The sequence below is a fragment of the Callithrix jacchus genome, chromosome 9, assembly GCF_049354715.1.
Source record: "Callithrix jacchus isolate 240 chromosome 9, calJac240_pri, whole genome shotgun sequence".
Taxonomy (NCBI): domain Eukaryota; kingdom Metazoa; phylum Chordata; class Mammalia; order Primates; family Cebidae; genus Callithrix; species Callithrix jacchus.
The window spans coordinates 126,328,980-126,340,859 of record NC_133510.1 but is presented as its reverse complement, the minus strand read 5'-3'; the positions used below and the strand labels follow the sequence as shown (position 1 = coordinate 126,340,859).

The window sequence follows — 11,880 nt, the reverse complement described above, 5'->3', positions numbered from 1 at the left end:
CACGGATTTGAGCCGTGTGGTTGTTACTAATTGACAGAGGGAAATTAAGTTGAGATGAAATGGACAAGGAAATACTAAGGCAAAATCTTTTCTTTCCATTCTGTGTGACAAACCTCCCTGCCAGTAATTTAAACATATTTTTTTCGTTGTGTTAACAGATTGAGGCAGCACTAAGCAGGATGCCTTCTCCTGGAGGACGAATCACTTTACAGACAAGATTAAATCAGGTGAAATGTCTTAGCTTGAATCTGCTTTAGATGCTTGATGCCAGTCAGTGTTCCATTTATCTAAGTGGGGTTTAAAAAATCATGGCACAGTGAAAATTAGACACACTGAAGTAGCAGTCAAAACCTTTAGCTTTTATAGGAAGTATTTGATTATAGCAATTTTATAACTGCAAACTAGCTTTCAGGAATAAAAATTGATTTTACCTTTAGACTTAGAGAAGAAGGTGTTGATGTCCTTGTATTTTCAAGAAAGTAACTTGAGAGCAAATGGCAATCTGCTTTTCAACAGATCTTACCTTAAGTTAGTGCTCACAGATTGCCTCCCTTTTTGTTTAATTTCTCTCTGCAAATCTGTAATTTATTTCTGAACTCCTTTCCATTAGCAAGCATATAAAATGGTTACACTTTGCAAATTCAATAGCTGTAGAGGTTTAAACAGTGAACTGTGGGCCGGGCGCAGGGGCTCATGCCTATAATCCCAGCACTTTGGGAGGCTGAGGCAGGTGGATTACCTGAGGTTGGGAGTTCCAGACCAGCCTGGTCAACATGGTGAAACCCTGTTTCTACTAAAAATACAAAAATTAGCGGGGCGGTAGTGGTGGGTACCTTTAGTCTCAGCTATTCAGGATGTTGAGGCAGGCAGGAGAATCACTTGAGCCTGGGAGGTGGAGGTTGCAGTGGGCCGAGATCGCACCACTGCCCTCCAGTCTGGGGGAGAGAGTGAGACCCTGTTTCCAAAAAAAAAAAAAAAAAAAAAAAATGGAGAGCTGTGAGCTGTGATTTCGTTGTTGAGCAAAAGGTGGTGCAGGTGATGTGGCCTGAGCATTTTTTTTAGTTGCTTTTCAAAGAGAATTACAATATAGGAAACCATGGGACATTTAAAATCTGCTCTTTTAGGAACAGTAACATTTTAAACATAATAGTGAGTGTGTATCTCTTCTATAACCACGTTTTGGCATCCCATTGGCTTTACTTCAGTAAAAGTTAATTTTCAGATCTGTGATATCAGAAAAACAAAACATCAAGGACTTTTCCTGGGGTGAATATCCCCAACTTATTATTTATTTTTTTTGAGACGGAGTCTCGCTCTGTTGCCCATGCTAGAGTGCAGTGGTGCGATCTCGGCTCACTGCAGCTTCCGCCTCTCCGGTTCAAGTGGTTCTCCTGCCTCAGCCTCCCTAGCAGCTGGGACTACAGGCACGCACCACCACACCCAGCTAATTTTTGTATTTGTTTTGTTTTTTGAGATGGAGTCTCACTATGTCGCCCAGGCTAGAGTGCAGTGACACTCACTGCAACCTCCACCTCTCAGTTTCAAGCGATTCTCCTGCCTCAGCTTACTGAATAGCTGCGATTACAGGCCCCCGCTACCACGCCCAGCTAATTTTTGCACTTTTAGTAGAGTTGGGGTTTCACCATGTTGACCAGGCTGGTCTTGAACTCCTGACCTCATGTGATCCTCCCACCTCGGCCTCCCAAAGTTCTGGGATTACAGGTGTGAGCCATTGCACCCAGCCCCTAACTTCTTTTTTTCTGATTTTGTCCTTTTGTTCTGATAAATTAGTCAATAATTTATAAAACTCAGTTAACACATGAAATTTTTTTTTTTTTTTTTTTTGAGATGAAGTCTTGCCGTGTCGCCTAAGTTTGGGTACAGTGGGCCCATCTCGGCTCACTACAACCTCTGTCTCCCAGGTTCAAGTTATTTTCCTGCCTCAGCCTCCCGAGTAGCTGGGATTACAGGTGCGGGTCACCATGCCCAGATAATTTTTTTTTTTTTGAATCTTTAGTAAGGACAGGGTTTCACCATATTGGCCAGACTTTCACCATGTTGGCCAGGCTGGTCTTGAACTCCTGACTCGTGATCCATCCACCTCGGCCTCCCAAAATGCTGGGGTTACAGGTGTAAAACACTGCGCCCAGCCATGAAACTTTTTTTTTTTCAGACAGAGTTTGACTTTTGTTGCCTAGGCTGGAGGGCAATGGTGCAATCTTGGCTCACTGCAACCTCCACCTCCAAGGTTCAAGTGATTCTCAGCCTCCTGAGTAGCTGGGTTTACAGGCATGCACCACTACACCTGGCTAATTTTGTATTTTTAGTAGAGACGGGGTTTTTCCATGTTGGTCCGGCTGGTCTCAAACTCCAGACCTCAGGTGATCTGCCTGCCTTGGCCTCTCAAAGTTCTAGCCAATATGTTTTTATATAATGAATAGCATAAATTTGTTCTGACTCTCAAAATAAGACTTAATGGGGGCCAGGCATGGTGGCTCACCTGAGGTCAGGAGTTCGAGACCAGTCTGGGCAACATGGTAAAACCCTGTCTCTACTAAAAATACGAAAATTAGCCGGGTGTGGTGGTGCACACCTGTAATCTCAGCTACTTGGGACGCTGAGGCAGGAGAATCACTTGAACCCAGGAGGCGGAGGTTTCAGTGAGCTGAGATTGCACCATTGGATTCCAGACTGGGCGACAGAGCAAGATTATATCTTTAAAAAAAAAAAAAAGGCCCGGTGTGGTGACTCACACCTGTAATCTTAGCACTTTGGGAGGTTGAGACGGCCAGATCACAAGGTCAGAAGTTGGAGATCAGCCTGACCAACATGTTGAAACTGTCTCTACTAAAAATACAAAAATTAGCTGGGTGTGGTGGCACGTGCCTATAATCCTAGCTGATTGGAAGGCTAGGGCAGGAGAATCACGTGAATCTGGGAGACGGATGTTGCAGTGAACCAAGATTGCACCATTGCACTCCAGCCTGGGTGACAGAGCATGACTCTGTCTAAAAAAAAAGAAAAAGAGACTTAAAAGTCATTAGGCTAAAAACTGTTTCAATTCAGTAAGAAGACAATTGGCAGCAACAAGGGGCTGAGGTTGCTCTTGTATGATTCATAAACTGGGCCAAAAGATGAAAAGTTATCAGTTTCACTAATGAATAAAAGCAATACATGTTTAAACATCTTTTCTTGGGCCAGATGCAGTGGTTCGTACCTTTAATCCTAGCACTTTGGGAGGCCAAGGAGGGAAGATCTCTTGAAGCCAGGAGTTTGAGGCTGCAGTGAGCTATGATCAACACAATTGCCCTCCAGCTTGAGTGACAGAGTGAGACCCTGTCTCTGTAAAAAACAAAAAAACAAAACAAAAAAAACACCGTGGCTGGGCTCATGCCTGTAATCATAGTGGCTCATGCCTGTAATCCCAGCCCTTTGGGAGGGAGAGATGGGAGGATGGCTTGAGCCCAGGAGTCTGAGACCAGCCTGGGCGACATAATGAAACCTTGTCTCTACAAAAAATAAAAGATTAGCCAAGACAACCCCATACCTTTTAAAAACCTATAACTTTGGCAGGTTTTTTTGTTTTTCTTTTTTTAGCCATAACATTAGCACACAGTATTTTTTTCTTTCTTTTTTGCGGGGGGCGGGGGGAAGACGGAGTCCTGTTCTGTTGCCCAGACTGAAATATAGTGTCACCATGTCGGCTTACTGCAACCTTCACCACCCGGGTTCAAGTGATTCTCATGCCTCAGCCTCCCAAGTAGCTAGGACTGCAGGAGTGCGCTACCACACCCAGCTAATGTTTTGTATTTTTAGTAGAGACAGGGTTTTGCCATGTTGGCCAGGCTGGTCTCGAACTCCTGACCTCAGATGATCTGCCCGCCTTGGCTGTCCTGGGATTACAGTCATGAGCTACCACGCCTGGCCGTGGCAGTTTTTTTTTTTTTAAAAAAAAGGTTTCAGGATGAAGAAGAGCTTATCTTCATACACTGCAGGTGGAAGTAGAATTGTGTCAAACATCCCGGGTTACAACTTGACATATATCCAGAGCCCTAGAAATTTGCATTTCTTTGGACCTGGCATTTTTATTTCTGGGAATGATTCCTAAGGCAGTACTTACATGTGCAAAGAGATATGTTTAAGAACTTTATTGCAGCCTTATTTATGATATCCAAAATTAGAAGCAACCCAAATTTCTACTAAAAGATTCTTGGTTAAATATGTTACTGCTGATGGAATATTGTATATTAACTTAAAAGGATTTGTTTGTTTTGTTTTTTGAGACTGACTCTTGCTCTCAGGCCAGAGTGCTGTGGCGTGATCTTGGCTTACTGCAACTTCCACCTCCTGGGTTTAAATGCCACCTTGCCCGGCTAATTTTTATATTTTTAGTAGAGATGGAGTTTCACTATCTCGGCCAGGCTGGTCTTGAACTCCTGGCCTCAAGTGATCTGCCTGCCTCAGCCTCCCAAAGTGCTGGAATTACAGGCATGGGCCACCGTGCCCAGCCTAATTGAAAGATATTTTGAGGCCGGGCAAGTGGCTCATGCTTGTAATCTCAGCACTTTGGGAAGCTGAGGCAGGCGGATCACTTGAGGTCAGGAGTTCAAGACCAGCTTGGCCAACATGGTGAAACGCTGTCACTACTAAAAATACAAAAATGTTAGCCAGTTGTGGTAGCGTGCCTGTAATCTCAGCTACTCGGAGGCTGAGGCAGGAGGTTCGCTTGAACCCGAGAGGTGGAAGTTTCAGTGAGCCAAGATTGTGCCACTGCACTCTAGCCTGGGCAACAGAGTGAGACTGTCTCCGTCTCACAAAACAACAACAACAAAATTTGAAATAGAGTTTGATTCTCTTTTTAGGTTTCTTTCTTTCTTTTTTTTTGAGACAGAGTCTCTCTCTGTCGCCCAGAAGACCGTCTGGAGTATAGTGGCTCAATCTCGGCTCACTGCAGCCTCCGACTCCGGGGTTCAAGCAATTCTCCTGCCTCAGCCTCCTGAGTAGCTGAGATTACAGGTGTGCGCCATCATGCCTGGCTCTATTTTTAGTAGAGATGGGGTTTCACCATGTTGGTGAGGCTGGTCTCAACCTCTTGACCTCGTGAACCACCTGCCTTAGCCTCTCAAAGTGCTGGGATTACAGGTGTGAACCACCATGCCTGTCCGGTTTCTTTTTTAATTTTTTTGAGACAGGATCTCACTCTGACTCAGGCTAAAGTGCATTGGCACAATCATAGCTCACTGTAGTCTTAACCTCTGAGGCTCCAGCAGTTCTCCCACCTTAGCCCCTTGAGTAGCTAGGACTATAGGCATGCACCACCACACCTGGCTAATTTTTAAAATTTCTTTGTAGAGGCAGGACCTTACTGTGTTGCCCAGGCTGGTATAGAACTTCTGGCTGCAAGTGATTCTCCCTCCTTGGCCTCCCAAAGTGCTGGGATTACAGGCATGAGCCACCATGCTAGGCCTTATTTTTCTTTTTAAAAATGGTATGCGGCTGGGTGCAGTGGCTCATGCCAGCTCCCACCTTTGGGAGGCCAAGGTGGGCAGATCATCTGTGGTCAGGAGTTCAAGACCAGCCTGGCCAATATGTTGAAACCCTGTCTCTACTAAAAATATAAAAATTAGTCGGGCATGGTGGTAGGCACCTGTAATCCCAGCTACTCAGGAGGCTGAGGCAGGAGAATTGCTTGAGCCCAAGAGGCAGAGGTTGCAGAGAGCTAAGATTGTGCCACTGCACTCCAGCTTGGGTGACAGAGTGAGACTCCATCTCCCCCACAAAAAAAGAAAAAAATGTGATATGCATATATATGTATGCAGAAAAAAAATAGGAAAGAGGAACAGTTATTTCCTTTTGCTTATTTGTCTTCTAAATTTTCTATATTCTAAGTGTTTTAGAATGAATCCTTTTATAATTAAAGCTAAAGAAAAAAAGTAAAGCTTTATTTCAGGACACCATTGGAATTAATACTGAATAAATTATCTAAAATAAAGCTGGGTTCGGTATGGCTTATGTCTATAATCCCAGCACTTTGGGAGGCCGAAGTGGTTAGATCATTTGAGGCCAGGAGTTCAAGACCAGTCTGGGTGACATAGTGAGATCTTGTCTCTACAAAAAAAAAAAAAAGTTTAAAATCAGCCAGGCATGGTGGTGCCTGCCTTTAGTTTCAGATACTCGAGAGGCTGAGGTGGGAGGATTGCTTGAGCCCAGGAGTTTGAGGCTACAGTAAGCTATGATCGTACCACTGCAGTCCAGCCTTGGGTGACAGAGGACGACCCTGTCTTAACAAAAACACGAAAGTATCTGTAGTGATATATAGTCTCGGTACTATTTAACAGTAATATTGTTTATTTTAAAATAGCAATTGTTAGGTCAATTCATTGTCAATTTTTTTTTTTTTTAAGAAAAGTATCCCTTCAGTGTTTTTTGTTTTTTCCTTTTTAACTTAGAAATTTTGCTGAGAATAAAGTTATTTGATCTATGTATGTGTGGGATTCAGCAGTGATCAGATGTGTCCGTTTCTTCTGGTGAAATGTGTGAAGCCCCTCCTGGGCTTCTCTTGTACTGTTCTCACTTCAGCAGAGCCAAAGAATTATCCCCTTCCAGTTGGTTGTATTGCTATTACTAGAATTTCCACATACTCCATGTGCCAAACATATTGAGAATACTTTAAAGTGCAGCAGTTATTTTGAATGGTTGAAAAGCTAATTTGTATTGTTCAGTTGAAAAGAAATCATAAGATGATTTGTGTTGAAAGCAAAAAATAATTTTAATTTTAATGTTTATACTTGCTCTTTTGCTAAAAGAAAGGTCAGTTTGGTAGTGATTATAGACTTGATGAAGAATTCTAATTAAACTTTTCCCATTGTTTTCATCTAGGAAGCCTTGGAAGATCGTTTGGAAAAGATTAACCGAGAACTGGGTTCAGTTCGCATGACGCTAAAGAAATTCCATGTTTTGCGCACCTCTGCAAATCTTTGAGATCTGTAGCCATTAAATTTTGAGATGTTTTTGTTTGCACTAATGTATAATTATGCAGTCAGAAAAGGCAAACTATTTTGTACTGTTTATAGGCCTTCAAACAGTAGTTTTACAATCATGCTATTCTTACACTTGCTATTTTATACTTCAAATGGCCACATATTTTCAAGATATTTTTGTTATGCTCAGGAATCTCTTGTATATTTTACTATTTAAAAAGTATTATTTTTAAATAGTATATGTCTCCAATTTATATCAACAAGAAAATGTAAGCAGGGGAGGCAGCTTGTTTCTAAACAAATAGTGTTATCCTTTTACAATTAACTTTGCACACCAATTTTATAAACTTGTTCTACATTGTAAATACAGTTCATTTTTTAAAAATAAAGCTTAATAGCGTCCGTAATGATAGACTATTAGATGTTGAATCCATAAAAAAACAATTACAGTGTATCTTAGATTTCAGTTGTGTTGAGGTTTTTAAAAAATGATAATGGGATTCCTATTTGAAACACGTCTTAGAGTGAATGTCAGTCAGCATAGTAATAATGGACTATTGGAAAGGTTTGAAAACTGTGAATGTAACTTATTTTGTTTTCTTTAAACTTTATTGTTCATAAGAAAAATGAGAGGGATTGTAATTCTCTAATTTTATCTTTCTAAAAAAGTTAAACAATTGGAGAGGCATATAGCTCTCTGGCCATTGTTCTGAATTAACTTGTATCCCACCCTGGACAATAAATGGACAGATAAACCCTTTGAAATACAAGCCCACCACCCTGTGAGGGATTAAGAGAGCAGCCTGGTTTTCTTAGCATGCATGACTTCAGCTGTCCGTCAGAGTTGTCATCTGGACATGTTCACCCCTTTCCAGGCCCTTTCACCCTGGCCATAAAGAGAAACAAATACTTCCATTGTAGGTGCTGTAAGAACACTATGCTTTAGATCATCACAATCTACTCTGTTTGTTAATGGACAGGGAGTGTGTCTGGATGGAGCCTGGTGCCTTCCCCTTGGCTTTGCAGAGGGCCCCAGCCCACTGCCTCTGGTAGCCACTGGCTCTCAGAAGTAGTGTGTGGGCAGGAGGCTCTCCTCTGATCCAGGAGCTTTGGCAGGTTTGTGTTGGGACTGCTGGTTAAATTGGAGCTGTGTAGCCATAAACTTTTTGGCAGCCAGTTGGAAGAACACCAGTGCCCCACATATTCATTCCAGCTCAGTACATGTTGATAAACAAATTCATCCAAACTTTCAAAGTGAATTCATACTAAACATGCTCATGTTTTAAATTTTGGTTTGCTTTTGAGCTTTTCCTTCTTATGTGGCTCTTAATAATAAATGATTAGACTGAACCAAGCCATCTCAGTTATTCCAAGCAGGATCTCAAATGATCTTTGAGTGCCCTTCACCTGAGTTTCACCACAGCCCTGCTCCCTTCTTAGCAAGGAGGGCAGCCTGTCTTTGCTCCCTACTCTTGCAACTTTTGAAGACTTCAGGCTAATCAAAATTACTTATAATTAGAATCAAGTGCCTTTATTTATTTATTTTTTTAAGACAGAGTTTTGCCCTTGTTGCCCAGGCTGGAGTGCAATAGAGCAACCTCAGCTCACTGCAACCTCTGCTTCTTGGGTTCAAGCAATTCTCCTGCCTCAGCCTCCTGAGTAGCTGGGATTATAGGCACCTCCCACCACGCCAAGATAATTGTGTGTGTGTGTGTGTGTGTGTGTGTGTATTTTTTTTTTTTAGTAGAGATAGGGTTTCACCATGTTAGCCAGTCTGGTCTCAAACTCCTGACCTCATGTGATCCACCCATCTTGGTCCCCCAAAGTGCTGGGATTACAGGCATAAGCCACTATACCCAGTCTATTCTTGGTATTCTTTATTCTTGGTTTTCTAGCCTTAAAAAAAAAGTCTAGTCATGGTTAAAAAAACATTCATTTTAATAAAGCTCTGGTACAGCTCGTGTCAGGACCTAGTAAGACCAGCTTTAATATGTTCCTGGACATGACAAAAACAATTTTTAGGATATTCCCTTGTTCTCTACTTTTATTGTAAAGTCTACTACATTCTTAAGAATAAAAAAAAAAATGCCATTTCAGAAGAGATGATAGTTTTATCTTGCAAAGGAATTATCTTCTTAGTAGCCTATATTGGCTTATTCCAAAAAAGGCGTTAAGCTCCATCAAAACACCTTCTGCGCCTCTCTCTCAGAAAGCATATGCTTTGATATTTGAAGTGTGTAATAGATTGGAACTATCAGTCACTTATTTTAAAAAAGTTTATTTTTTCTTCATAGCTGTGAAGAGGAAAACCAAGGAAAATTCTTTCTGCTGTCTTTCCCTTTGGTAATGCTTATCTTACGAACACTCAACTGAAAAAAAAACACTCAAAAGTAGGAAAGATGGCAGTTTGAAATAGCAGCTATTATTCCAGGGAAGTAAACTATTTTTGTTGTTGGTTTGGGGCTGTGCTGCAGGTATTAATAGTAAAAAAAAAAAAAAAAAAAAAAACCTAAGCAAATCTGCCACTTCTGGGAAGTGCCTTCTAAAATGCAAATAGAAAGTGAACTCTCTCCTGATGCCTGGATCTGCCTCCTTCCTTTCCATATTTAAGCCTGTTTGCAGGAGCTACTCCTGAGGTATGGAAATGGCCTTTGGGACTGAAGGACTTTTCCAACTGAAGCAGCAGCAGATATAGCTTAAGTGCACAGCTAGGACTGTGCAGAGCTGGGCTCGAGACAAGAGAGGAGAGACTTGGAGCCAGAGAGACCTGGGTCACATCCTAGCACAGGCCTGCCTTCCTCAGCTGTAAGATGAAATAAGAAAACTCCTTTCATTAAGGAAACTTTTGTAAAGTGCCTGGTACTTAGTAAGTGCTCAAGAAATACTACATTTCACATTCATTGAGTTAATAGGTTTTGAGGGAGCATACCCTTTTTTTTTTTTTTTTGAGATAAAGTCTAGCTCTATCTGTTGCCTAGGCTGGAGTGCAGTGGTGCAATCTTGGCTAAGTGCAACCTGTCTCCCTGGTTCAAGCCATTCTCCTGCCTCAGCCTCCCCAGTATCTGGGATTACAGATGTGCAACACCATGCCCAGCTAATTTTTGTATTTTCAGTAGAGACAGGTTCTCACCATGTTGGCCAGTCTTGAATTCCTGACCTCAAATGATCCGCCCACCTTGGCCTCCCAAAATGTTGGGATTACAGGCGTGAGCCACCGAGCCCAGCCTTGAGGTAGCATACTTTTTAAAATAAAGTAGATTATGTCCCAAGTAGTTGACTTAAAAACTGCCTTGGACTGACATTTCTGTTTGCTGGTCTAAGATGTTCTCTTCATCCTTTGCAAAAAACAAACTTTTTTTGGAGTTTAAATTGAGCCTTCCCTCTGGTGTGTGTGGTTTTTCTTTTAAGGATCAAAAACTTTAAAAACCTGTCAAGTGTAAGTTCAGAAAGCACTTTGGTCTTAATTGGTGACTTGGGGGTTATTTGATATAGATATAGGTGTTCTGTTTTCCTAAAAGTTATTGCCAGTATCCTCCAAATAATTGCCCCTTCTAAAGGTGATGGTCTGTGAGCAGAACCACACATAGGAAGTGCCTCCCAGTGGGCATTAGGAGATGTACGTGGAGCCTAGGACTTAGTCTGTGATAGCCAACCAGAAAGTGTCCCCTTCTAACCCAGAAAAGCCACGTGCTTTGCTGGATGGTGTTTGAATTCTGAACTTTGCACCTACATATGTAGTAAAAGCAGGCACTTGTCACTTTAATTTTAAGAGATCTCAGAAGTTTTTGCTGGATTTCAGTGTGTCACTTGTGCTATGAGTCTTTAAGAAGCTTTAAAAAATAAATGCATACCTGTAGCCTTTTAGGATTCATACAGGTAGATTATATTTACCTGTCATGAGGGACAGGTAAATGGCTGACAGTTTCAGGTTTGATTAAACCCACTATATTGCACAAATTTTGCTGGAAATAGTTTCCTGCCCTGCCAAGAGTTCTGTGGTAGTTTGATAATAAACTACCCCAGTATTCTTAGGAGCTGTGTGAGTTACCAAGTCTTTTCTGCCTGATTTGTGCTTTATTTCCATAGACCCCTCAGATATGTGAGGAATAAAGCCATAAATGTGCATTTGCTGGACATTATATACCATGTCATCTCTAGGACTACAGATTTCAAGGATAATTTTTCCTCACATCTAACAATTTCACTGTAACAGTGACCAATAATGTGAAACATGTGCTTTTCACCGTGCTGCTGGTGGGTAGACAAGCGCTTGCTGCAGTCGTCTCTGAATCTAGGCAGATCCTAGAGTCACCAGGCTGTGAGCTCCGCGGGAGCAGGGACCATCTCTCTCTCTTGCACCATAGGCACTCAATAAATACTCGAGGCTGTAAACTGGCGTGTGGCCTTCGTGTGTTTATTCCCGCTGGCTGGCTGCGGGAGCAGGTTGGTTGTGATGTGAAGTCCCAGGCATAGAGAGGTCCTCGAGTTACGGATTAAGGGGTGTCTATCCAGGAGCACAGTTCCCTCTGTGGGCTCCGCAGATCTTTCTGGATGGATCCTAGGGTACCTCTTAGTGGCGGGAAAGAGTTGAGGGGTTCAAGGTGATGATGGGACGCCTTGGCCCGCCTCGGCGTGGTCATGGTCAGGGGCATCTGGAGGCGAGTCGGGAACGATGGCTTTCCTGGCCTGTGCCGCTGGGTTCTGCCATGACCCCAGGAGGTGAGCAGCCGCCAGGGGCTCGGCCTCCGGCTCCATCTGGGGGCATCTCCGCCGACTTAATTTTAGCTTGTCCTCGCCCCTCCAGGGGAGCACTGCAGTCTCCTCTGCCTTATAAGGTGATAGTAGGGATGGGTCTCCCATCACTAAGTTTTAGGTGTGCCCTGTTTAGTTCCATGACTTC

The 11,880-nt window shown here is 42.5% G+C and overlaps 1 protein-coding gene across 36 annotated transcripts in view; it reads left to right on the top strand.

Moving 5' to 3' along the window:
• The window catches only part of MPHOSPH9 (M-phase phosphoprotein 9), an 84,351-nt gene extending 76,021 nt beyond the window's left edge, over positions 1–8,330 (top strand). For 35 of the 36 annotated variants that reach the window (XR_013522192.1, XR_013522201.1, XR_013522204.1 and 32 more), the window contains 2 exons: positions 159–227; positions 6,880–8,330. Coding sequence is in view for 17 of the 36 variants with exons in the window: in XM_078337609.1 (XP_078193735.1) it covers positions 159–227; positions 6,880–6,981 (171 nt within the window). In the remaining 19 variants the exon portion in view is untranslated. The remainder of the gene's footprint in view (positions 1–158; positions 228–6,879) is intronic. The other variant, XR_013522196.1, reaches the window with a different exon arrangement.
• The last annotated feature ends 3,550 nt before the right edge of the window (positions 8,331–11,880 follow it).